This window comes from Sinocyclocheilus anshuiensis, unplaced genomic scaffold (assembly GCF_001515605.1).
Source record: "Sinocyclocheilus anshuiensis isolate Anshui unplaced genomic scaffold, SAMN03320099.WGS_v1.1 scaffold1163, whole genome shotgun sequence".
Classification (NCBI taxonomy): Eukaryota; Metazoa; Chordata; class Actinopteri; order Cypriniformes; family Cyprinidae; genus Sinocyclocheilus; species Sinocyclocheilus anshuiensis.
In genome coordinates, this window is record NW_015544295.1 from 157,448 (window position 1) to 185,399 (window position 27,952).

General features: G+C 38.0%; 2 protein-coding genes across 2 annotated transcripts; both read left to right on the top strand.

Moving 5' to 3' along the window:
* Positions 1–174: 174 nt before the first annotated feature.
* On the top strand, positions 175–19,014 carry nr6a1a (nuclear receptor subfamily 6, group A, member 1a). Its single transcript, XM_016498990.1, has 9 exons — positions 175–309; positions 11,278–11,508; positions 13,322–13,377; positions 15,307–15,473; positions 15,735–15,944; positions 16,023–16,277; positions 18,165–18,286; positions 18,519–18,671; positions 18,765–19,014. Exons 1-9 carry the CDS (start codon positions 294–296, stop codon positions 18,899–18,901), a joined length of 1,347 nt encoding a protein of 448 aa, XP_016354476.1. The 5' UTR covers positions 175–293; the 3' UTR covers positions 18,902–19,014.
* Positions 19,015–19,384: 370 nt separating this feature from the next.
* On the top strand, positions 19,385–20,233 carry LOC107698082 (nuclear receptor subfamily 6 group A member 1-A-like). Its single transcript, XM_016498992.1, has 3 exons — positions 19,385–19,502; positions 19,736–19,888; positions 19,982–20,233. The coding sequence occupies exons 1-3, from the start codon at positions 19,397–19,399 to the stop codon at positions 20,116–20,118; spliced, it is 396 nt and encodes a 131-aa protein (XP_016354478.1). The 5' UTR covers positions 19,385–19,396; the 3' UTR covers positions 20,119–20,233.
* The last annotated feature ends 7,719 nt before the right edge of the window (positions 20,234–27,952 follow it).

Sequence of the window (27,952 nt, forward strand, 5' to 3'; positions counted from 1 at the left end):
TCAGCAGGAGGGTAAAATAGGGCTGTCAGTTCCACTCAGATAACCGCCGCATTGCCATTGGCCCTCCGGCCACACCGTGACCCCTGGGGCCTGAACTCGGCGGTCATGTGACCGGGCTGAAACTGACCAGCAGGGCTGAGGCTGAGAGGCGGATCAGTGAGAGTCAGAGCAGAGGAGAGGAGGGAGCGAAGAGAAAGACGAGGAGGACAAGGAAAGAGAGTCATGAGGCCTACGCTGTTCCTGAGGAGGATACATGTATGAATGGATGACAGGGAGACCTGGAGAGACATGAGATGGATTCGTGGGAAGGTAAGGAAAACCCCAAGAAGGGAGCAGAGAGCAGATTTCATAGAGATGGGGGTTTGTTAGCAAGGCGGTGTGTGCTGATATCAGATTCATTGTGTGTCTAATATACAAGCAAATAAGTCCCGTTCTAGTACTATTAATGTTCCTGAAAGGTAAACCCGCTAAAGCTAACAGCTGTAGAGAGAACTGGACTGTGCATTTTCTCTTTTTGTTTAGGATATTTCCTCTTGAAACCTCAAAAACCTGTTAATTAAATGTTAGTAATGCCAATATTATGAATATTTCATTCAATTATCTATATGTATTTTCAAAATAAGTGCGGATAAGCCCATTTTTAACTTGAATGCCAGTCTCTTCCAGTTATTTTATCTGTACAAAAAGTCTGTTTTGCTGCTTAATATTGCAAACTGGTATTTGCTCTCACATTCGTTTAATTTATTATCTTAATCATAAACAAACTGGTCTGTAGCGCAAATTTTCATCGTTTACAGCACTTTTTAAATTATTCTACTTATAGTGATATGTCTTGCAAATTCACAACAAAGCGCAATAATTCTTTACATGTCATTTTTGAACAGTATTTTAATTAATATCCACAGAGAGGAAGCATATTTACTGTAGGATGCCAATTTTATGATCATTGAAGCTTAGTGGCCAATTTCTAGGTGTGTTTATTCAGTTGACCTCAGTAAATCAGGTTTGGTTTTGTAAAACACTGTATTTGGCAATCAGAGTCTGTGTGCGTGTTCAGATCTTGTTAATTGATCTGAACATAAACGTGTAGTTTATTCATATTATACAATGAGTCGTTTAGTTTGCACGATACGTTGTTTTCTTTTCTGTAGAGCATCGTGCACCCGTGTTGTGCCGTTCGGCTCATTTTTTTCCCCTCTCTCTCAGGAGTTTGGTTGTGTATTTAGTGGGTTTATGGCGAGAGTGTGTGTGCTCTGTGGTATGCGGGCTGTGGCCCATCTGGAAAAGGTTTTCTGTGCTGAGCAGGCAGCTGTCTTCATGCGATGCGAGCGGGGGTCAGCGAGGCTCCTGGTTAAACCCCCGATACATTCACACAACCCCCACGCACTCCCCCCGCATGGGTTTATCATTGTAGCCCAAACTTCACCCCTCAGTGCTCGAGATTTGATCAGTTTGGCCACATAATTGTATCTCAGTTTGCTCTGTAATGACGAATAGACCTTTCTGGAGCAATAGCACTGGCTGTGATGTCAAACACTATATTAAAGGTCAAAAAGTATCGCGTCTTAAAGCGGTCACTGGCCGGCCTTGGACCTTGACACCCTTCTTTAACTCCTTAACAAAACTACTATTATATACTATATATTATACTATACTAATATTATATTATACTACTATACAATATCTCCAACCATTAGTCTTCCCTAAAATGGCAGCATGCAATAATTTTTTGTTTCATCCATTGTTCCTCCTGCTCGTTTCGTTAGCAAAAACACAGGGTTGAGAAGTGTGAAGCGCATGTTAAACGCAGACGTGCTGGCTACTGAATAAATGTGATATTAGCTTTCTGTCTGCCCTGTGTTAGTTTTAAGTCGAATTTTTAGCCCACCATTGACCTTCCTCAAAGGCTGGTGTGAAAATGCATTCACATAATGAAGGAAGGTGCAAACGGCTCATCCCGTGTCTGTCTCATTTACTTATTTCAGGTGCTTTCATAAAAAAAAAAACACCTTTTGATAAGTGAATGCCATTCAGAAAAGGTGCGATCTTGCGTTCAAATTCAGCGACTATTTCAAACAGTTAAAGTACCAGGAGGCTTGTTTAGGAATTAATCAATCGCAGCACCTTGCGTGTTTTATAGAGTTTGCTTTGAGGCTAATTGAAACAGCTTAAAGAAATCTTCACACCTTTTCTTAGTCTAGATGCACAGATTTCTAATCATCTAAAAACAAAAAACAAAAAAAAAGCTATGCATCTAAAAAGCCATTACAAAGTAGTTTCATATATTGTGAATATTTCAATGCTTTTCATGTTGTTGCTTTTATATATCATTGATCTGAACAGCTTAGATAAGAGTTTAAATATATAATCTAAATATCCACACACTTTTATTTGTCGAGGTGATTAGTGATAGATTGACCATTATATCAGCCAAGCCAGTTTAGGCCAGTTTGAGCGAATGCATCAGCCAATGATCACTCTGTTACAGTTAATGTGTTTGTTCTAACAGCAGCCTTGTTAACAGTTAACAATGTTATGTTATGTTATGTTATGTTATGTTATGTTATGTTATGTTATGTTATGTTATGTTATGTTATGTTATGTTATGTTATGTGTTATATGTTATGTTATGTTATGGTATGTGCCACTATATCAACCATTAGCCACTGCTTTTAACAGCAGTCGACCATTTAAAACCCATATTGGCCGAGTATTAGCTGTTGTTATGCATTCTTAACAAACGATTATGATAAAAAGAGGTTCGCAGAGGAACCTGGGCGGCACTTTGAGAGCATTGTGGCTGAATTTGAATGGATTGGAAACTCGATTGGAAAATTCCACAGTATTGTACTGGAGGGTGAATATGTTCAAGGGTGGTATGTGAAAACACTATTGTGTGTGGGAGTGTGTGTGGGGGAGCTGAAAGGACACTGTACATGACTCCTCCTCCTCCTAATCCTATTCTCCTGCCGCCCATCTCCCCTGTTATTGTTTCCGACAGAAGGGGGTGGTCTCTCAGGGTCTTCACTCATCCCTCTGTCTCCTTTTCCTCTTTTTCCTTTCTCTCGTCTCTGCTGCTCCGTTTTTCCTTGCATTTTTGCCTCGGCTCCATTCGTCACTCTTCCATGCAGGAAGTCACCTCTGTGGTGGAGGGGTGTTTGTGTGCGCTCATACACACGGGGGAGGGGGATTCAGGTGATGTGAAGATCAATAGCGGCAGAGGACATCAGGGAGTACAGGTTCAGCCATTCTGGGCTAAATTTAGTAACTAAAACCTGTTCAGGAAGCGACCTTTCTGCTCTCCAACAAATGAGCCCTTATCAACATCTACACGCTCAAAAATAAAGGGTTTCTGCAGCAAAGCCATAGAAGAACCATTCATGGAACAGTTCTTAAAAGAACCATTTTTGAAGAACGTTTTAAAAATCTAAAGATTCTTTTTGGAATGGAAAGATTCCATGGATGTTAAAGGTTCTTCATGGAACCATCAATGCCTTTATTTGTGAGTGTATGAAAAACCCATTGAATTCAACATGAAATTTTGACGTTGAAGGATCGAACAGTATTTTCTAGTAAAACAATCTCCTATAATCTTTATTTACAACTTCAAAACACATTATTTTTGCACTGTAAATCACTAAACCCAACCATTCTGCTCATCCTCTGCTGAGATCATTAGGAGATGTGAAAAGCCTGATAAACAAAGGTGTTATTTTGACATCATTGATGTCTGTCTTCATTGCTTTTCATTGATTTATCGCTGAATCTTTTTGTATTCTCAAATGAGGGCCGTACTGTAGCTGAAAACCTTCTGGTATTAGATCTTTACCTCACAAAAAGACACAATCTCTTTTCCCCCATTCAGACCAGAATCATAATTTGATGAGCCACACACACAAATTTGAGGCCTAAAAATAGCAAAGTCTTGTGCTGTAGACTTATTGTTCATCTAAATGTTTTTTTATGTCAATCACTTGAGATGAAACTAAGATGAAATAATTCCAATTTTCAGAGCCCTCAACTGTATTAATTTGTTGACCCATAACCCCAGATAGCAGATCTCAGAAATGGTGAGCTAAGAAAAACATCTGCCCTTGTGATGAGGGATCAATAGGGCTTGTGTAATGTTTGCAAATATTTCAGGTTTTGATGTGTTTTATCTGCTGATGGCCTTTATTGATTTTGTTAAGCTAACTATAGATGCTACTGAGAGGCCAAACAATGCCCAAGATGTTGAAACGCAGCGATGTGGATGAACGCGTCAATACTCTGATGTAACTTCACTCCTCTGTGCCTCCTTAATGCCGTTTGGCTGTGAGGTTCAAATTTTCACTTTTGTTTCATTAGGGTTTCAGATTATTGGACTTCGGATGGTTTAATCAGCTGGTGATATAATATACGTGGTTATTAAAAAGCTTGGGATCAGTACGATTTTTAATATTTTTGAGTAAAAACGGTAATTTTGTGAAATATTATTTCAAGTTACAATAACTGTTTTCTTTTTGAATATATTTTCAAATGTAATTTATTCCTGTGATCAAAGCTGAATTTTCAGTATCATTACTCCAGTCTTCAGTGTCACATGATCCTTCAGAAATCATTCAAATATGCAGATTTTGCTGCTCAAAAAACATTTCTTCGTATTATTTTATGAATACATCCTTTCTTAAAACAAGTATGTATTTCTTTCTTATTTCAAAATGATTAATATTAAAAGAAAATCTTATTTCCCCCAAACCTTTTCCTTTTTAACTGTGCTGTGTAACGAATGCATCTTTAACACCTTAAAATCTATAATGGTTCCAAATGGGGAAAAATCTGGTTTAATGGACTGTTGTCAGAAACACATTTAAATGAAGCACAAAGCTTTTCTTAGAGCTCCAGGATTAATTCCGTCTATGTAAGCAGAATGGTTTGCTTTACATTAAGACCGAGCCTCAGTGTAATTACCACATGCTAATTCCAGGCCTCTTGTGATGGTTATGAGATTACTACAGTGTGCAGGTCAAAGGGGGAGGGGGAGCAGAGTCTTCTCATTCTTTCTTTCATGCTTTGGGTTTGAGAAAAGCTGTGGAAGTGTGGAGCTCAGGCGATTGACATAACACTGTCCAGGCTGTGGAGGTGTTGAGGAGATCCGAACGGGAACTATTTGAAATCAGCTGGGATAGAGAACAAACTTCAATTTAACCAGCATGTCTGTCATTTGCCTTGGCATTTGTAAATAAAAATTAGATCTCAATTGATTTTTTGAAATAATTTGATTTATGTATAGACAGAGTTGATGGGATTAAGCATCTGCAAAAAGTGAAAGGTGTGCATATAGATCATAAGTAGAAGGAAGAGTTGAGTGCTAAGAGCGGAAAAGTACAGGACAGTCCCCCCACCTCACGCCCGCTCAGCTAGGATTGATTGTAATGGAAATGAAAGACAAAGCCCTCTTAGAGAGTTAGACCTCTGTCTTTGTCTCTCTCTCTCCCCATCCTCCGCTCTCTGCTCGCCATTATCTGTTCTGTCCTCCCATCCTCCGCTGCTGGGACACACACCTGCCCGGACACATGGCCACTGGCCTGCCAGAGATGCTTTATAGAAAACATACACGTTCACCACTGTAATCAGAGTTTCTGTAATTGTTACTAGTGTAAAATAAAAATACATTAATAGTGTAAAGACAAAGGAAAGTATAGACAGTTAATAGTGTCTAGTGTAAAAAGCTTTCAGAATTTCTAACGTAACATGGCAAACATCAAGTTTACATTTTTATCGTGTAACAGTAACCGAAGTAGAGTATATGATATGACATTTTACATAAGTAAGCTGCAGTTATTATTTGATCAAAAATACAGTAAGAACTTTAATATTTTATGTTAATGTATAATATTGTGAAATAATCTTACAGTTTAAAAGTAAGAGTTTTCTATGTGAATATATGGTAAAATGTAATTTATTCCTCTGATGTAATGGTGAATTTTCAGCATCATTACTCCAGTCTTCAGTGTCACATGATCCTTAAGAAATCATTGTAATACGCTGATTTGCTGCTCAAGAAACATTTCTTATTATTATCAATGTTGATCAATTACTTTTAATTACAATAAATAGAAAGTTAAAAAGCATTCATTTGAAATATAAATCTTTTGTAACATTATAAATGTCTTTACTGTCACTTTTGATCAATTTAATGCATTCTTGCTGCATATAAATATTCAGAGACCCTGGAGCACAAAAGCAGTCATAAGTAGCACAGGTATATTTGTAGCAATAGCCAACAATACACTGTAAGGGTCAAAATTATCGATATTTCTTTTATGCCAAAAATCATTAGGATATTTAGTAAAGATCATGTTCCATTAAGATACTTTGTAAATTTCCTACCGTAAATACATCAAAACTTAATTTTTGATTAGTAATATGCATTGCTAAGGACTTAAAGGGGTCAAGTGATGCTACATGCACTTTTATTTAAGTTAAGTTAAGTTGTTTGAACATAAATGTGTGTTGGCAGTGTGTGTACACAACCACTCTAAAATGATAAAAATCCACCCAGTGTTTTTTTTTTTATCTGCTCAAATCTTTACCCCTTTCTCAAATCGAGCCGATCTCAGATGTCTGTCTGTGTGACGTCACAATTTAAAGGAAAATGCTACAAAACTGCATGCTCTGAAAAGAAAATTTTTTGACAAGGTAAAAAGGGTGTTGTTTTACACTACCACTGAGAAATTTTAAGCAAACTATGTTACAGACTTTTCATTAAGACCCTAAAGAATCATATCAACTTGTGGAAAATGGGCATCCTATGACCCCTTTAATTTGGACAACTTTAAAGGCGATGTTCTCAATATATATTTTGGCACCCTCAGATTCCAGATTTTCAAATAGTTGTACCTCGGTCAAATATTGTCCTCTCCTAACAAACCATACATCAATGGAAAGCATATTTATTTCATTTCAATAAAAAAAAAATTACACTTATGACAGGGTTTGTGGTCCAGGGTCACATTTAATTATTTAAAAAAAAAAAAATTTATTCTTACATAATCAGTGTTCATTGTCATATTTATCACAATAATCTATCAGTAAAAAGTTTGCACACACTTGACTAGAAATGTCTCTCATGATGTTAAAAACGTTTTGATCTATACGTTTTCACTTAAATGCTTGAAATTAATTTTGTAGACAAAAACAACTTGTCTATACATATGGATTTCTGTGTAAGTGATCTAAAGTCTAGATATAATGAGCATTCATTGTGAGATTTTCTTTTCTTTTTTTTTTTTTTTAATACTCTACTTTTGTTTATCTGTGCTTTCAGTCAGGATACTGATATCAGTGTCACTGTTTAAACTGCAGGCGCTGCATTTCCTGCTTGTGGTAAAGTTTGGAATGAAACCCGGCCTGACCTCAGGGTAACAATGCAGGTTTTAATAGGTGCAGTGGGGGGTCTGAGCCCTGTGTGTGTGGAGGGTGGGGACACACAGCCCAAAGCAACAGGAAAGATTAAAATCAATGGTTAAACCTGATTTTTTCAGCATGCCTCTCAGTCTCTTGGGATGGATGAGGTAAACAATTGAATAAGAGAATGAATCTCACTAACTAGTTAAGAACATCATATCATATTTCACCCCAAATCAAAAGCAATAAATAAGAAAAATACTTTGATCAAATGTTTTTTTTTTAACATTTAGATTTAGTTGGGTCACATGATCCGTCAGAAATCATTTTAATATGCTGATTTGCTGTTTAAGAAATGTTTAAAAACAGTTGTGCTGCTTAGTATTTTTGTGTAAACGTGATACATTGTTTCCAGGATTTGAATTGAAAGCACAAAAGAACAGCATTTATTTGAAATAGAAATCTTTGTGACATTCTAAATGTCTTTACTGTTACTTTTTAATTTGAATTCCTTGCTGAACATAATAATCATTTCTTTAAAAAAAAAAATAAAAATCTTACTGTCCCCCAAACTTTGACACAACATTTTACTGGAAAATGTACCATAGAAGTTGTGAACTCAGCTGTGGCCTGGGTATATTTTCATGAGATTTCCACAAGGAGATGCAGCGAAATTTACAATAATTTTTTGAACTAACAAATTCAAAAAGATTGTAAAAGAATTCCAGAATTTTCCCCAAATAAGCGTGGCAGTTGGTCCCAGCTTTTCTGGAGTGACAGGGCAGAATGAGACGGGGCGGAGGGGTGTGAAGTGACGCTGTGGGATCAAGTGTGTGAAGGTGTGAGAGAACTCCAGTGCTGATTTGCTGCTCAAGAAACATTTCTTACCATTATCAATGATAAAAAGTTGTTGTGCTGATTAATATTTTGTGGAAAACATTTTTCCCGGATTTTCTGATAAACAGAAAGTTCAAAAGAAAAAGGTTTATTTGAAATAGAAATTCATGTCTTTACAGTCACTATTGGTCAACTGAATGCATCCGAGCTGAATAAAAATATTAATTTCTTAAAAAAATCTATTACTGACCACTTTTGAACGGTAGTCTGTATTTTAAATATTTAATATCAGACTGATTGCTTTTCTTGTGACTCTTTTGCTTTTACTGATGAAACAGAATGCAAGAAAATAATTTTTTTCCCAGCAGTCATCTGTCTGAAATTCATTAGTCATCTATCAGTTCATTTGTAAATCATTTCAAATATTTGTAAGCAAACCCTCATGCTTCAAGTCAAAATATGGACCTTTAAACCCTCTGAGAGACTAAACATCGTCTGTAAAGTAAGACTAAAAGCCCCACACTTAACATTCGTAACCCTCAACTGTATCCCTGCACTGTTGACCCTCAGAAAACACTGAAGCGTCGCCGCTTTGAAAGCCCACAGAAAGGCGGCCGAAAGAAAAAGGCAGCATTTGCACTGTAATCATACTGTCCTATAGAGGAGTAAAAGGCATGTCAGATGGTATGAATGGCCTGTTCTTGACTCTGCTGTAATTACAGGCCTGTGGAACTCCCTCTCATATTGAGAAAGAAAAGGCGCTGGGCCATGACCCTGTTTTTATGAGTTGAAATGGTCCACAGCCCCGGCCCCACCACATTCTCTGTCTGCAGCAGAGTTTTCCCCTCGCTCTTAGAAACGATCCTTGTTTGTGTTTATCCATTTGACTTTCTGCGATGCTTTATCCTGACATTTCCACTTCAATAAGCTGTGGATCTTTCACCACGTTATGCTATCACCTTTACACAAATGGAAAGATGTCATCTTTATAATGCTGAGAAGCCTGAATCATTTTTAATTTTTAATTTCAATTATTTTATTTCGTCAAGTGATCACTTAAATGCTGAAGTTTATCACATGCTGCTGTGTTAGGCCTGTAAAGTCTGACATATAAATACTCTGAAAAAGGAACAATGTATTGAACCTTGATACAAATTTTAAAAATAATTGTTTTTTTTAAGTATATTTGATACGTGAGGCTTTTATGGCTTATATAGTGTAGTTTAGTGAAAAAAGACCTCCGTTTTTGGTGCAGTTGCTGATGTTTGTATCGAAAAATATGTGTGACTAAAATATGTATGACCAAAAATAAGCTGAAATTCTGATCGCTTGTCACATTTTAACATTATTTTTCTAAAACTGATGTTTGAATAATCAAGTAAACATAAGTTGGTTCAGTCCAGTAAATTTTAATCTTGAAGAATTACCAGCAATATAGTTGTTATTCTATACCTAGCTCTTACCTTTACTTTAGAAAAATCAGTAAAGACTTAACAGCAAAAAGACCAATGAACCACGACATGAAGATGGATGTTTTTACAATTATACTAAAAGGCCTTTGACTTAATAAACTTTTGATTCCTCAACTTTTTACAAACTAAAGCATTCTTGATAGCATCTGATTCATTTTTGTGAGTAATTTTTTTTATTTGATTTGAGTGATTTTATTTTCTGCCTCTCAGTTTGACTCCAAAACAATTGGATTGGTTGAATCTTTTAAAAGAATCGGTTCAATAGAATGATTCATTCTCAGTCTCTGTCTCTCCTCCGTGGGGTTTATTTGGTCTTGTGAAGGATCAGAGGTGTTGATTGTATAGCTTCATTAGGCGGCAGACGGGGACCTGTCTTCAGTGTTAGCTGATCTCATAGTCCTGACAGCGGGCGAGCGGGACAGAGGGAAGCAGGGGAGGATGAAGGGAGGGTTAGTGTTTCCACTGTTCTTGGTTTGAACCCATTCTTCGCTAAGTCAGCCGTGACACCACAGCCGCGGTGAGCAAGCACATTCCTCTCGCGGCCATGCCATTCACCGTTACTATGGCACCCACCCATCTGGTCAAGGACCCTGTTTGGGCCGGGGGAGGATGTGTGTGTGTGTGTGTGTGTGTGTGTGTGTTACAGTGTTTGTTTGTCTTGGTGTTGTGGGAATAGGGTCCTTCAATCTCAATTATTTTTAAGTTGCCTACTTTTTTTTCTACAAATGAATCCTGATGATTTTGTTGGAAGTTTCGTGAAAGTAATATTGCATGACTTTTGAAATGCATTTAACTTTAATTATCTGACGCATTTCTGGGTAAAATTGGATATTCCGTGTGAAATCAGTGTGCGTCAGATTTTGAATGAAAGGCGAAAAGTAGGTGAAGAAATAATAGGTTAACCCACAAAGGCTTAGTAACCTCAGAAAAAAAGTTGTAGCCTACACTCTAAAAAATGCTGGGTTAAATACAACCCAGTGCTAGAAATGAATACTTTTATTCAGAAACGATGGATTAAATTGAACAAATATGACTAGTAAAGACATTTATAATGCAAAAAGTATTATAGTTTGAATAAATGCTGTTCTTTTGATATTCTTTAATCCTGAAAACAATGTTTCACTATTTTCACTAAAATATTACGACGCACAACTGTTTTCAGCATTGATAATAGTAATAAATGTTTCTTGAGAGCAAGTCAGCATATTAGAAGGATTTCTGAAGGATCATGTGACACTGAAGACTGGAGTAATGATGCTGAAAATTCACAGGAATAAATTACATTTTGAAATATATATTCAAATACAAAATAGTTATTTTAAATTGTAATAATATTTCACAATATCACAGTTTTTGCTGTATTTTTAATCAAATAAATGCAGCCTTGGTGAGCATATAAGAGACTTCTTTCAAAAGCATTACCATTCAAAGGTTTGGGGTCAGTAAGACGTAATGTACAATAGATAGTCATGTAAATGGTAGCCAAATAATTGATCTAAAATATACAGAATACATTCGTATGCATATGTGTATGTCTACATGTGATCTTAATCTCTGTCTGGTTGTGTGTTTCTCTCAGATGACCAGGCTGAGCAGCGCTCTTGTCTTATTTGCGGAGACCGTGCCACAGGACTGCACTATGGCATTATTTCCTGCGAGGGCTGCAAGGGCTTCTTCAAGCGCAGCATCTGCAACAAGCGCGTCTACCGCTGCAGCCGCGACAAGAACTGCGAGATGTCACGCAAACAGCGCAACCGCTGCCAGTACTGCAGGCTGCTCAAGTGCCTGCAGATGGGAATGAACCGCAAAGGTGAGCCAATAGTCATATCTGTCACCTTGCATAAACATACAACTAATTCCAGCTTGAAGTGCTTTTGCATGTTTTCAAGCTGGATTACCAGATGGTGGGAAACCAAGTTGACCTGGTCGGCTTGAGCTGGTTACCCAAAATACAGCTTAAACTAGTATGACCTGTCTTTTTTTCTTGCACAATAGAGATCAGCATGACTGGCTGATCAGCATTTACTAGCCAAATCAGCTCTGACCAGTCTGAACCTGCATGGAAATTCAAGCTTGTCTAATTTGGTCTTTGCAGGGACATTAATAAATCATTATAGAGCTTATAGGTAGTTTGGAAACAACTACAATTGGTGGGAAATACATTAAAATAATCACCACTGCCCTCTAGTGAACATACCAATAATACACAAGGGCCGAGCTCACAATGTGCTTGTAATTTAGAAACAGTACATCTCTGAAGAAAAAAAAAAAGCACACACTATAGATAACGACAGCCACAGATCATTTCATCTTTTACTGTTTTGGACTTTTAACATAAATAATATACTATATAATATGTGAACTGAATGTGTTTTTGGACAAGTGCCTGTTAATTGCAATTAAAAGAAAATGTAGTGTTTTAAATCTATATTAAATGCAACTAGCAAAAAAGTAGAACGTAAGTATATCTTTATCTGTAATTTCGTATTAACTTGGTTATAATAAATGTCTTTGAAATATGGTTAAAGTACTGCCGGATATGCTTCATGTATGGTCAACTAAAATATACTTAACTGCCATTTCTATTGAAACTGGTATGTCATGTATTTAATTATATTTGTAAATACATATTTCTAATGATGAAGTTCATTCAAATATATTAATTGTAAATGTAAAAGTATTTACATGTGCTTTACTATATTAGTCAACACATCAAAATTAGTGTACATCTTTAAAGCATGACAAATTATTACAACGAAATCATTTAAAATGTACTTTAGGTAAAACGTTTAATTTAGCATTATTATAAAGTGCACTTTTCAAAGTGTGTTAAGAAGTATAGTCACGAAAGTGTGTCTCTCTAAGTACACTTAAGTGGCCTTTTGTTTAACTAATATTATATTATCCACAAATACAGTAAAAAAAATAGACTTTAAGATTTGAAGCACACTATAAGTACACAATCAATACAATTAAGCACACCTTTGGTTTGTTTTAAATACAATTATAACACATTTAAGCGGTTTAATCTCATTAGATGAGCCACATTTAAAAATTGAACATTAATTAACTAAATTATACTTATTAATAAGCTATATTTATTATGCATTAAATATTACATCTTTTAAATCTGTTGTTGCCAGTTTATAAAAGCAAAAGCCAATCTGAAATGGCACTTTCCAGTGATTTTACCACAGTTAAGGTTCACTAAAATCTAAAGATTTGTAGACTCAAAACATTGATGCTAGAAAACTCACATAATAGGTTACTCATCAATACATAGCAAAGAATGAATGTTCTGGCCAAAGAACGTTGTCAAAGTATGAATTATCGAGCAACATTTCCAATCCACCTTCAGCTGTACTTCAGCTTAGATTCTTTTTTAACGTCTGCATTTCTTCCCCAACGTTTTAATGTCATTGAAAGCATGCCGTAATTGTTTTTTTTTTTGTTCGTTTTTTCTTCAGCGGTTAACATCTAAATCGGCATACAAAGTAGCCTAATTATCTGTCATTTCCATTTGAATGCTGAAAAGAGGCGAAGCATTTCAGAATGTCTCATCTCGAAGGTAAAATTCTTTTTGAATGGACATTCAGCCCATTATTTGGTTTTGTGTTTTTCAGCAATCAGAGAAGATGGCATGCCGGGAGGCAGGAATAAAAGCATCGGTCCTGTACAGGTACCCATAACCCCTCATTCGCTTTCATCACACCAATACTTTTCTTACAAAACAAAATTGACTTCTCCTGTCTAATGCAATGCGATGCCATGCCCTGATCTCTGTTCTTTACCGCTCGTCTATACTTATATTTCTCTTCATTAGGACTTTTTAAAAGTCACAAATTAATTGCTCTGTCCCTGCTCCGCCATTTATCTCGAGCTTCTCATCTGTCTTTAATATCTCTCGTGTCCACTGCAGCCGCGCTGTTTGCGTTCATGCCCTATCCAGTCGTGAATGGAGGAAATAGGGCTGATTAGTTTTGGCGCGAATGAAGACGAGCGGAATAGAGTTTTGGGATAAATAGCCCAACGTGCCGATAAATGGCCTTGTGACCTCAGTGTAATTTAAAGATGTTAATTTCATTAGAGGAGTCGTTGTTGTCAAGGCCAGAGCACCGGTGAATGGATTGCCTTGTCATTCTACGCATTCATTGTCAGCTGACCTCATAAAATCATTGTGTTTAGCTGCTTTTATGCATTTGCGTGAATAGCAGCATTAGGCGAATGTATTTAATTCTCAAATGAGGAAATATGTTGTTTTGTGACCCTCGACATGCCTAATAATCCAAAACATGGCCTTTGATGTGAAGGTTTGTGTTTTTATAGATGTTAAATGTAACTTTGCCTCATCATGCTGAGACTATTAGACTTAAGGTCCTATTAAGTACATTCGGTGAGCAATATTGAAGCATTAACCCTGGTGAGCCATATTTATTGCGTTGTGTTTGACAGGACAAAGTGGGTATAAATATTTAGCTTTGTTGGTCCATATAGCGCTCTTGTTTGCACCTGATCCCAGCACTAGAGACTGCCATCTTATTGACTCGGCCTAATTGCCTCTGGAACACACAATAGCTGGTTGCTTCAGCTTACACAGAATAAAGCACTGTTAAAGATGGCTTGAACCCATCAACTGTATTGAAAAAGGACTTTTTAGTGCACGGCCTTGACTTAAATCCTGGTTTGTCTCTTTCTGTCATATTTATATGAAGAGCGAAAATAAGGCTCATGGAATCACGCTTTGTACGCAGTTCGTACAAAATGTCTTTCTGTGGCTGCACCTGTCTTATGGTCTATATTGACTACAGGATGGAATCGACAAACTCTTTCACATTCTTAAAGGGATAGTTCACCCAAAAAAATGAGAATTCTGTCATCATTTACTTGCTTTCCACTTGTTCCAAACCTGTACGAGTTTCTTGCTTCTGTTGAGCACAAAAGAAAATATTTTGAAGCTAATTGTCTGATATTTTGAAGTTGACGGTAGCCTTAGTATTTTTGTCTATAGTAAGCAATTAAATGTCTACCGGCAACGGTTTGGTTACCAGCATTCTTTAACATATCTTCTTTTGTGTTCAGCAGAAGAAAGAAACTCATACAGGTTTGGAAAAACTTGAGGGTGTCAATGATGACAGGAGAACTATCCCTTTAAGGTGCGATTACATTGAGAATTTTTGCAGGCAAAAACGTCCATTGTCTATTTTTAATAGTATAGTGATGTATGAAGCACAACTGAAGTCACTTTCAAACCAAGCAGCTTTCTGTTGGTCAACGTGGCAAAGTTGAAAAAATACTTCTCAAAAATCCCCATCGTGTTCCTATTGAATCTACGCAATATTCCGGGAAATGAGACCGCGCGTCTTACTAAATATTTTGCAGACTTTTAGAATTTTGATCAAAAATGAGCAAATCCATGGTACCACCCTAAAACGGCTGCAAAATTTACACAAGGAAATCTGTCTCCCTCCCACAAAACTATGGATTCATATTTCAATAATCTCATCGGCAAAACTGAACAAAGCTAAATCTGATTGCATCTTTACTCTTTATGAATGGCTCATTCAGTACTATGTTTTGCACAGTTTTTATCAGAAATCTCTCTGCGTAGATTTCCGATGAGGAGATCGAGCGGATTATGTCTGGACAGGAGTTTAAGGATGAAGCCAACATTCCGGAACACACTTGGGGAAACAACGGCGACAGTGACCACAGTTCCCCTGGCAATGGCGTCTCCGATGGGAATCAGCCATCGCCTGTATCCACACTTTCATCCAAGTGAGTATTCCCTTCTCCACTGCAAAAACAGCAGTTTGTGGGAATAAGGACAAATTTACAGATTAGATTACATTTAGATTTTTAGATTACATATTAGATTACAAATTTAGATTACAGGCTTTAGCTACAATGAACATGAATCGAAAAACAGGATTCCTTTGCCTTAGATGCATTAAATAAAATGTTCTGCACAAAAGTACAATGTATTGTAACCTATTTTCTTTTCGTCTTCCACTTCCTTTCCATTTCTTTCTGACAAAGTCGCTCTGTGGAGCTGAATGGCTACACCGCTGCTTTGAGGGAACAGTACATTGGAAATGCAATGGCCCAGCACTACCAGTTCCTGCCTCACCTGTTTGGATACGCCGCCCAGCCGCGGAGTTTGTACCCCCAGAGTCATACCCTCATTAGCCAGCTGGTGGCAGCAGAGGAACTGGCCCCACTGGGCACACCCATGCTCATTGAGGACGGGTAAACAACACTGTCAATCATTTACCAAGTATTTACATTCTCAAATCCTTACGTAATGATCTTTTCTCTTTTGCGCAGGTATCGGGTCACTCAGGTAGAGCTGTTTGCGCTATTGTGTCGGCTGGCGGATGAACTTCTCTTCAGACAGATCTCCTGGATTAAGAAGCTTCCTTTCTTCTGCGAGCTGTCCATCGAGGACTACACGCGGCTCCTGAGCGCCACCTGGCAGGAGCTCATCCTGCTGGCCTGCCTGACGGTCTACAGCGCCCAGGTGCTGGGTGACCTCGCCAACGTCACCGACAAATACACCCCATCAGACGACGAGCTGCAGAGGTGAGGAATGTACAGCTTATGTCACACACCTTTTATTCGCTCGTCTATGATTTTCAAACATGTAGCTGATCAGTTTGGATCATTAATAAGAACCAATACAGTGATTCATCGGAAATCGCTAATAAGAATCTGGGCCTGAGAAATATCTCCTTCCTGCTCTTCTGTGCATGTAGGGCTTGTTGTGATCCCTAATAGTGCTAAATCACGATAGTTAGACTGTTCTCCATGCTTCAGGTACTCTCAGGCATCTCTGTACGGAGGTGGAGACCACTGTGTGTGTATGTGGGAGAAAGGCAGAGTAAAGCAGACGTGTTATGTCTGTCTGTCTCTCCCTGTATTCTCTCTCTCTCCTTTTTTTTTGTGGCTTTTATGTTTGTAATAAACCTTTTGAGATGAACTGTTGCATTTGTCAGATTTTTTCTTTTTTTTTTTTACAGATTAGCTTAATCAGTACAAAGATCTAAGTGAAAGGATGAATAAAATTTTATATAATGTATATTTGCAAATATACATTATATAATGTTGTGTAAAATAAGTGTTTAAAGGGGTCATATGATGTTGCTAAAAAGAACATTATTTTGTGTATTTGGTGTAATGCAATGTGTTTATGCGGTTTAAGGTTAAAAAAACACATTATTTTCCACATACTGTACATTATTGTTTCTCCTCTATGCCCCGCCTTTCTGAAACGCGTCGATTTTTACAAAGCTCATCGGTCTGAAAAGCGAGGTGTGCTCTGATTGGCCAGCTATCCAGTGCATTGTGATTGGCCGAATACCTCAAGCGTGTGACGGAAATGTTACACCCCTTACCACATTGTGATGATGCCCTGTCCAGCCGGAGCGACGAGACAAAAACATTAAAACCCATTATAAACGAGGCATTTGTTGCATCCACTGGGGACATAATTACTGATTATAATGACTTATACCGTCTTGAAAGCGTACTTACAGGCTGTGAGTCAGCATTATTTGTCAGAACACCTACCATTATCAATGTTGAAACCAGTTGTGCAGCTTAATATTTTAGTTGAAACTGATATACTTTGTTTTTTTTTTACTTAGAAATCTTTTGTAACATTATAGATGTGTTTAGATTTGCATTTTGGTCTAATTCCAGGCCCTCGTGCACATTTCTAGAGCCATGATTAATATACCTGTAGCCTGACGAGTGAAATACTAGTACTGGCATGGAGGAGGGGAGTGTTTGTGGTGTGTGTAAATTAGTCCGCAATCACCTGACCTCTGAACCATCTCTTCTTGATCTCCTGGGTAGATTTACTGTTGCATGCTGGGCGGAAATGCCGGTCTGAGGTAGTGAAACATTCCCATTTACTGTGCAGGTTCACACTGAAGATCATGACCTACCTTTAGGGAGGGAGTTAAAAGAGTCTGGAGTAATTAGAGGAGAGCAGCAGATAAACGTAGAGACCAATCAGTTTAGAATAGTCACAAAGTCTGAGAAAAGCACTTAGACTGAATGGTGCTGGTACGTCGTGGCATGAGCTCACTCTTTAGTGATGGCTTTATGGAGTAATTTAGCACCAAGATACGCCTCATGCTGTGCTTTATTGCTTTAATTCTTATTTTATTTCTATTATTACACAATTCATGTGGTCTCCCACTCAAACATATTCTTATTATCTGATTAGTAACAAATTAATATCATAAACTCTGGTTTAATGGCTAAGAGGATGTACACAAATATAACCACAAAGGAAATGGAATCAGATGATAGACCAACATTTGTCACAGGTTTACTAAACTCACGTTTTCATATTTCCTTAAATTAAAATATTACAATAACATTCATATTTTTTTTAAACAGGTGTCAGAACATTTCAGACATTTCTATATATAATTATATGATTGAGTTCCATATGTGTAGTTTCAGTGAGGATGGGATGGAGGTGATGGAGAAGCTGATCTATCTGTTCCGTAAGTTCCATCAGCTGAAGGTCAGCAATGAGGAATATGCCTGCATGAAGGCCATCAACTTCCTTAATCAAGGTAAAACAGCAAGTATTTCCATTATAATACAATATTACATTATATACTGTGTGCTGATGCTCTTCTGACTCTTATGATAATCACTGCTCACTGCATAAGCACTTAAACAGATCTTCAGAATCAACAATAATAGAGCCATAATATCATAATGACTTGAAATAGAAAAGCAAATGTTTTAGTTTCATATTTCTGCATAAATGTCCAGCATCATAAAATTTCTTTGTGTCTCTAGATATCCGCGATCTGACCAATGTGACCCAGCTGGAGCAGTTGAACAAACGTTATTGGTACGTTTGTCAGGATTACACTGAGTACAAGTACCCTCACCAGCCCAAACGCTTTCCCGAGATCATGATGTGTCTGCCAGAAATCCGCTGCATTGCAGGTAAGTCCAAAAACAACACATTTAATGTATTTAATAAAAAAAAATTGCATCCATTTAGCGGTCAGATTTCACCCTTCTCCCCTCGTTTTCCAGGGAAGTTGGTCAACATCCCTTTGGAGCAGCTCCCCCTGCTGTTTAAGGCAGTATTGCACTCCTGTAAGTCAAGTCTGAACAACTACAGGACAAGCTCCTCCCCCTGTGTGACAAAGGGTATCGCCCCTGCCAACTAGCCCCGCCCCCTTGAAAACACCCTCCCCATCTATTGCACGGGGGCGGGGTGTTATCTGGGGGTGGGGCTCCCGGTATCCTCCTCCTCCTCTCATGAATGTGATAAGAAACTATTTTATGCATTTTGTTTAGATTAGTGTTGTTTTTTCTCTCTATTTATTACCAGACAGAGCTGAATGTATGTTGATCCACACTGTGCATATGCTCCTTTTCAAACGAAAATGCACAAAAAGCGCAGTGGATTTCACACGCCTCAGTCCAACTGCGATATGTGACGTGTAACCACTGATAGATCTACTACTTGGTTTTATTTTATACCGCTGTTCACTTTCTGCCGATAGGGACAGATAAAGGAATTGTTAATTGAAAGACTACCTCAGGAAGAAAACGTTTCACGTGCTCCCTCTCTGTTTTGCGATGCTCCGGGCCATTAACGTCGACACTGTGCCTCGTGTTTGAGAACGTCTTGTCATGTGTGTAGTTTCAGTGAGGATGGGATGGAGGTGATGGAGAAGCTGATCTATCTGTTCCGTAAGTTCCATCAGCTGAAGGTCAGCAATGAGGAATATGCCTGCATGAAGGCCATCAACTTCCTTAATCAAGGTAAAACAGCAAGTATTTCCATTATAATACAATATTACATTATATACTGTGTGCTGATGCTCTTCTGACTCTTATGATAATCACTGCTCACTGCATAAGCACTTAAAACAGATCTTCAGAATCAACAATAATAGAGCCATAATATCATAATGACTTGAAATAGAAAAGCAAATGTTTTAGTTTCATATTTCTGCATAAATGTCCAGCATCATAAAATTTCTTTGTGTCTCTAGATATCCGCGATCTGACCAATGTGACCCAGCTGGAGCAGTTGAACAAACGTTATTGGTACGTTTGTCAGGATTACACTGAGTACAAGTACCCTCACCAGCCCAAACGCTTTCCCGAGATCATGATGTGTCTGCCAGAAATCCGCTGCATTGCAGGTAAGTCCAAAAACAACACATTTAATGTATTTAATAAAAAAAAATTGCATCCATTTAGCGGTCAGATTTCACCCTTCTCCCCTCGTTTTCCAGGGAAGTTGGTCAACATCCCTTTGGAGCAGCTCCCCCTGCTGTTTAAGGCAGTATTGCACTCCTGTAAGTCAAGTCTGAACAACTACAGGACAAGCTCCTCCCCCTGTGTGACAAAGGGTATCGCCCCTGCCAACTAGCCCCGCCCCCTTGAAAACACCCTCCCCATCTATTGCACGGGGGCGGGGTGTTATCTGGGGGTGGGGCTCCCGGTATCCTCCTCCTCCTCTCATGAATGTGATAAGAAACTATTTTATGCATTTTGTTTAGATTAGTGTTGTTTTTTCTCTCTATTTATTACCAGACAGAGCTGAATGTATGTTGATCCACACTGTGCACATGCTCCTTTTCAAACGAAAATGCACAAAAAGCGCAGTGGATTTCACACGCCTCAGTCCAACTGCGATATGTGACGTGTAACCACTGATAGATCTACTACTTGGTTTTATTTTATACCGCTGTTCACTTTCTGCCGATAGGGACAGATAAAGGAATTGTTAATTGAAAGACTACCTCAGGAAGAAAACGTTTCACGTGCTCCCTCTCTGTTTTGCGATGCTCCGGGCCATTAACGTCGACACTGTGCCTCGTGTTTGAGAACGTCTTGTCATATCTTACGCATTTGCGGTGCGCTGCAGTTCTCAAACACACGCTTGGTAGTCACATAACTTTATCTTTCCATACAAGGCTGTGATGGAGAGCGTGATTGTTTACACAAAAGAGAGGTGTACGGGAATGTTTCACAATCATAGGCTGGGGACGAAACGACAACAGAATATGTGTGTTAATATTGTTGATTTCTTTCTTTTTTTTTTTACCAAAGTGTTATGCATATTTGGAGGGAAGTAAGCCCTTGTTGAAAATACGAGAGACTTCTGGGGAGAACAGCGGTGTCCATCATTAAGCTGCACACTCCACATGGTTTGCACTCAGGGGCCGTTTACACGACAACGTTTTCAGCCAAAAACGGGAAGCTTTTTATGTGTTTTGCCTGTTCGTTTACATGACAATGCCGTTTTGGGGACTGAAAATGCATATTTTTGAAAACGGGTTTCAAAGTGAAAGTTTTTGAAAACGTCACCGTTATCGTTTCCGTGTAAACAACCAAAACAGGAATCTTTGAAAACGGTGACGTCATGCGCGTGCGTAGTACGTGTTAGGTTTTTTTGTTTTTTTGTAGTACATGTTAGGTATGTAGACATGCGCAGTACGTGTCGATTTTAAAGGCAAGTGCAAACAAACATACACAACAATGGTGGAGTACATGGTACTGTTGTTGCTGTTTAAGAGTTTGCTAACGCTTCTTCAGCGAAGTGTGGATTTACTTCACCAATATTACAACCAACAGCGGAGACGCATCATATACAACATATAATCGTCTCTTCCCTACAGGTACTGTTTACTTACAAGGTGACAGCGCCAACTACTGGCCTGGCATAAGTAATACAGCGTTTTTGGCCGTTTTCACGGATATGTGGAAACGCGAATCGTTTTGAAAACGTCATGTATACGTGAAACTTTTTAAAAACGCAAGGGAAAATCTTTTCCGTTTTTGACTACATCGTTGTCGTGTAAACGTAGCCTCAGTCCGGCAGTGAAATGTGGTGTATCTGCTTTCTTATTTCGGAAAAACAATCGGTTCCTTAATTTGGAGCACTCGTTGAAGGATGTAGAGTTTGACCATGAAGTATTTATCAGCATTCAGTCAGTGTTTTCCACCATGAATGATTAGCATTAGCATCAGATTTGGTTGCAAAGTTCTAAAATGTATCCCGCCAAATGCTCTCAAACTAAAATAAAGGGCATTTATTTGAGTTCAGATGGAGAAAAGTGGATTTCCTCACAGTCTAGTTTCCACTAGTCTGCTGCTGGTTCCTTCCCTCAAGTTTTAAACAGGGTAAAGTTACTGTTTCACTCGCATCTCTCTCTCAGATATCGCAGTGCTGATGTACTTGTAGGTTTAGTAGTTTGTAGTATTCTGGACATTGTAGGTCCTTTTAGATGTTTTTTATGTTTTGTTTTTATGAGTCTGGGGAGGGGGAAGTGTTGTTTTGAAGACTATTTTGTTTTGGTTTTGAGTATTACTGTAAACCTGATTAGAGAAAAAAAAAACATGACTGAGATGCTAGCTAGTCCGGTTATAACGAGCCATCCGACGCCTTGGAGGTTTTGGTTACGATTCGTTTCCTCGGTTGGTTTTTACCCAGTCATCAGTGGATGTGCTCGCTGTAACTCTCATCATTTCAGACATTCCAAACACGTTCGATATGTGTCGTAATGTTTACATATTTGCACCAGACAATGACAAAGAGGCCCGTACCAAAGACGCATGTTCAGCATGGTAACGGCCCATCTCAAGTGCAGCTGAACCTCGGTGGCAACATTTGGCGTTGTGTTGTTTGGTGGACGCTTCACATCTGTCTGTATGCCGCTTAATCTTAAACGTTTTATCCATCCCACACCGCATTCATTTGTGTCCCTTCATTTGTCGTCGTTTCATTTTGTACTTCGTTTACTGTGGTAGATATCGTGACTTTACTTTTCTCGCGAGGGCTTGTTTTGGAGTGTGAGCTAGCTAAATGCCTGACTAAACTCTTGATATGGTGAACGTGTTTAAAAGCTTCAAACACACAGACTTTGTCTGCGATACTACGCATTTGTTTGCCATCGCCCACATCAGAATAAACTCGAAGGTGGAGATTTATCGCAAACCAAGCTGCAATAAACACCAGCCCTCTTGAATTGAGTTTCTCAGACCAGCATCTCTGGAAGAAACTCAGGAATATCCCTCTATTTTGAACAGTTTTGTTGATCTGGCTTTTGAGGGAAGCTTTTGAATCTCAGAAGCTTTTTGATTTCGTTAAAAGAGCCACACTCCCCATCTAGGTCTTTTTGTTTTCTGTCGTTCCTTCATATTTTACAATGTGTCCTCGTTTGTTTCTTTTTATGCATTTTTCATTGAAACTACCTCTTTTGTGTGTCATCATGCTTTCATTAAGGAAAAGTATTAATCGTTATTTATTGGTTTCAAAGCACCAGTGACCCTGTTTCTTTGTCCGTTTCATATGCCATTCTGGAGTTAATAGTTAATAATCATTCGTATTCCGTCATTGTCTTAAAATAATTCCTAAAATAATGCCTGATAGACATCAGATGCTGCATATTTACCTCACTCTTCAATGAAGACCATTTCTCAGTGCAATTATAACGTGTGAAATGAACAGTATTATATTCCTAGTTGTAAACACTGTTTGTGAATTGTTTTCATGAAGAATGTATTTTTTATTTTTTTTGTCTATATGACTTTGTTATTATTTCTCAACTGTTTACAAGTTTTTTTGTCAGTCCATTGTAATCATGTTAATGCTTTGACACTTTTCAGCCAATCAGATTTCTTTCTTGATTGTTACGGGTATGCTGATTGGCTATTGAAAGACTATCAAAGTGCTGTCAGTTTTACATAGCCAGGGAACTTATTTCAGTCTAGTACCAGTTCTCTTTGGGATTCTTCTTGATCCGGTGGGAATCTTATTAGAAGAAACATTGGTGAATGTTGGGGCTCGAGCAAACCATATAGAGCCAGACGAGAGGTTTTGGAACATGGGTGATATCTCAGGGAATAGACACGCTCCTGAAAACCCCAAAACAACTCTAGTACATGCTAAATTAACTCCTGTCTGTTTGTATTTGTCTTTGTATTGGCATCTGGCGTGTTGTTTTCGGGAGTGTTGTCTGAGGTGCTTTTCCTAACCCACGTCACAAACCTCTTCTTCTGCTCCTCTGACTTTTACTACCTGTGAAGAATGTGACCCATATGTGTTATAAAGCATGTTTAGAATGTTTTAGGACTTGAAACCAAATAAATGTGAATCTTATGCAACTGTGAAACCGTGTCTTGTCATCTCTACACGTTTTGTTGTTGAGCTTTGCAGCATGAACCATAAAGGATTACATGTATCACAAATATGCATGATGGCCACTTAAATAACAAACAGCAAAAAACTTGAGGAATGTTTGTTAAATATTTGAAAAACTAGTATCTGACATAAAATTACTTATGAAAAATAACTCTTCAGATTGGTGGCGTCTTGACCAACCCCATCACACAGGTTTTGATCTTAACAGTTTCTAATAAAACTTATACAATTAGGTCATGTGTTAATACTAGCAATTCTATTCTATTCATTTTTTTCTAATTCAACTGAAAAAAACCTTGCTATGTGTACTGTGCTTGACTAAATAAGATGTGTCACTGTTGCTCTTTTGTTGGTTTGATTGCTTCTATTGTTCTCATTCGTAAGTCGCTTTTGATAAAAGCGTCGGTTAAATGATTAAATATAAATGTAAATTTGACATCGCTCTCTCTTCTGACTGCCGTTATCAATCTCTCTATTTTTTCCTCCTTTTGAAAGTCATGAAAACACTATCGTGGAGTTTTCCTTTCGCTATTTGAGCAAATGGTAATTCAACAATATACTTGATGCAGTCTCCTGTTCACTGCTATTGAAGTTTACCCAACTATGACGACGTCCGCTTCTGAGAAACCCAGAAATGTGAAGATTCTATAACTTACATTTTACTGGTGTATTTTATGTAAAGAGCGTAGTGTTGTTAAATGGACTACTTGCACTGAGCTTTGTGATGTATTTCTGTTTTCAAATAATGTGGCTATAGTTTCCAGTTTATGTTTTCAATGTGCTGAATAGCGGCCTAGTTCCCTAAACGGCACTTAAAATGAGTATCAGCGAAAAGTTCCAGTAGAAGCTGACCTGAGAAAGCAGTGGCAGGTAAATATTTCACAAATAAAATCATATTAAATTAAACAAATACATGAGCAGTGTGCTGATGCTCATGTCCTGAACACTGAGTCCTGGAGCTCCAGCACTAATAATGTGGGATGAACTTCAGACGACAGGCTTTTCTTACAGAAGAACAATTCCACACAAGCCAACCTCTGATAACAAGCACTTCTTCCTCTGAAGTGCCCTAGTACTGAAAGACTTTCACTGCCGAGGCCCTAGAAGAAGCGCTGTAGCTGTTAGTCAGGTCTGCTAGGGAAATGAGCCGATGTGTTCCCATCAGGCTACTGCCTCCAGTCTAAACCGGAGGAGCGACAGAGAGAGCGGGCGCCGTAGCGCCTCTCAAATTCTGATGGTTGTCCATTCCTTCAGTTCACCTGAGGAGACGTTGATGCATGTCCTCCTTTAGATAAACTGCTGGAGGGGAGGACAGAGAGTGAGCCTCTGATGATCCAGCACTACATCCACACGATCCCCTCCAGATCCGAGCTGGAAGGCCGACAGATGAGGGAGTGACACGTGAGTGCCGGTGACCCTCATTCTCTTCTTCTGTTCGTATGTGAACACATTAATGAATCCTCCGTATCCATTGTATCAGAGGGGGCGACAGATGGGAAAGTGGGACCCCAGGAGAGGTTAAGCTCTTTCTCCTCTGTGAATGGCCCCTTCCCTCACACATCATAAGGGAAGTGCAAGAAAACTGTTTCACACTCCATGTATTATATGAATGTGACTCTATAGGATTGCATGAGAGCACGACAGACAAAGGAGTGGCGTAACTTCTTACTCTCCTTCTCTGCATTCGCTCACCTATTCACTATGGGAAAATGAGGATACTGATACTGCCTCCATACCTTAAGCACTGGAGAGGATGCCAGAATAAAGAGTGGGACACGAGTGGAGTAATCGCCCAATCAAGTCTGCTGCATTAAATTACTTGCACACCGCAGCACCGGCCCGCTGTCCTTTTGCTATTTAATGGAAATAAAAACCAAAACCTTGCTATGTGTACTGTGCTTGACTAAATAAGATGTGTCACTGTTGCTCTTTTGTTGGTTTGATTGCTTCTATTGTTCTCGTCATTTGTAAGTCGTTTTGGATAAAAGCATCTGCTAAATGATTAAATGTAAATGTAAATTAACTAAATGGCCGCTTAATTTATGCATAACGTATTGCTTGATACCTATTCTGACATTGTTATTATATTTTATTTCTTTATTCTATTTTATACATTATTACATTTTGATACAATTTTGATCAAATCACTAATTTTGATGATAAATGGATGTTTTAATAATATTTATTGCTGGAAAATAAAATCATATAAATGAGGGTTTAATACTGGTTAGATTTCAGATTTACTACATCTAGACCTTATATGACAAAAATATATGTAGTTTGGTCTTATTTAGATTGTTGATGAGGGTCTTTAATGAGTTTTTTCTCTTTTTTTTTTACTTTTAAAAATATATTAGGCCTTTTCATCAATAATGTGATTGTTCTGTATTTTTTTTATCTCCTCCCTTCAGGTTGAACTGATATCATTTTGACCTGTTCTTACAAGTCAGCAAATTCTGTTCCTCACTAAAAGAGATGAGCTTGACCCCATCCAGTCAGCGGCTTCCCCAGTTTGCTTGTGCCAAAGACACTGGAGTTTCATCATTTAAACACAAACAGACCAATGGCACCTCCATGAAGGGTTCTCATCAATCCAGCACAAACTAAACTCTGCATGTGTTGCACAGAGAGTCCATCATTGCCGAATGAACAATATTTATGCACTGATAGTGCCGCCTCACTGAGCTCAGGCTTGTCCAGGTCGTGTAAACACACATTTGACAGAGAGAGACGACTAACCCGCCTCACTGCCCCACTGACTCAGCTGATTTTTAAGGTTGCAAATAATACCCACCTCGCAGATATATACTGATTATGGTTAAGTTGATATTCCAGAGCAGGGGTTGCCAAACTGAGATTCGTATGGGAACTGCAGGCAGTGTGTGATTTGAAGAAAAGCTAATAATTAAATCATAAAAAAAATCAAATCAAAATACAACACACAATATTTACCAAAAATATTTTTTTCCTGCATGATTATTAACCAACATCAGATAACTGTGAACATGCAAATGTGAGAAAAAAAAGTAAATAATTAATGTCAGATGGGTTTGGCTGACAAAATATTATATTATATTATATTATATTATATTATATTATATTCAATATTTGACCCTTGGAAATTATTTTCTTGTACTTTTTTAGGCAGTTTTTATAATTACCTTATTAAAGGTATCTTTGTCAAATACTTAACTAATTTAGCTTCAATAATTACTTCAATTATCCAGAATGCTATAGACTGTAATCAAAACATTTTTAGAAAACATTTACATTTTTTTAAATAAATAAATACATACATACATAAATAATTAACATTTTAAAATAATAATCACTTGGAAAAAATGAATGATAATCATTGCAGTGGAACAGAAGCTTAATTTGATACAGAATGATTAATGCTGCTCAAAGGATGCATATATTTATTCACACAATTTCATAATGTAAAAATACGGAAGCATTATTGTTGATTATTGCTCTTGATATTGTAAAAATGATTATGAATGTTGATTAATAGAATACAGTGATAGAAAGTGTTTTTGTGTTTGGGGAAACAGCATGTCAGATTCTGGCTACACAGACAAAACAAGCTAAGAGCCATTCATGAATTAGTCCATTACTTTTTATGCATTCGAATCTTCATTTGCGGCAGATATAATAGGTTTAATTTAACTGTGCAGGGACATTTTTTGCCCTCTTGTCTTGAATTTGGGGGGCATTTTGATTCAGTTTGGAGGCATTTTTGCCTCAAGTCCCCGTTAATTTCCGCCCCTGGTGTGGGTGCATCAGAATTTGTGGGATACTGAATATTCAGTGAGAAGTTCATCCATTGCATTAAGGTTTTCAGCTCTGAAGGACAGTTTTTGTTGCAATAGTAGAGGGCAAATAAAGGAGAGATTTGTTATTTGATTTCTGAGACGTCTCCAACCAAGCGGAGGATTTTTCCCAAGAAGCTGAATAGAAGACATATGGCACAGAGAAGCAGGTGTTTAAACTCCCATCATATTCAGTTATTAGCTTATTTAATCATTTGTTATCTCTAATGAAAGTTATATATATA

Coding starts and splice junctions, on each gene's coding strand:
- LOC107698082 (XM_016498992.1), top strand. CDS start 19,397: ATGGAGGTGATGGAGAAGCTGATCTATCTGTTCCGTAAGTTCCATCAG. Junction 19,503..19,735: donor CATCAACTTCCTTAATCAAG/GTAAAACAGCAA, acceptor TTGTGTCTCTAG/ATATCCGCGATCTGACCAAT. Junction 19,889..19,981: donor AGAAATCCGCTGCATTGCAG/GTAAGTCCAAAA, acceptor CTCGTTTTCCAG/GGAAGTTGGTCAACATCCCT.
- nr6a1a (XM_016498990.1), top strand. Junction 16,278..18,164: donor TCAGACGACGAGCTGCAGAG/GTGAGGAATGTA, acceptor CCATATGTGTAG/TTTCAGTGAGGATGGGATGG. Junction 18,672..18,764: donor AGAAATCCGCTGCATTGCAG/GTAAGTCCAAAA, acceptor CTCGTTTTCCAG/GGAAGTTGGTCAACATCCCT.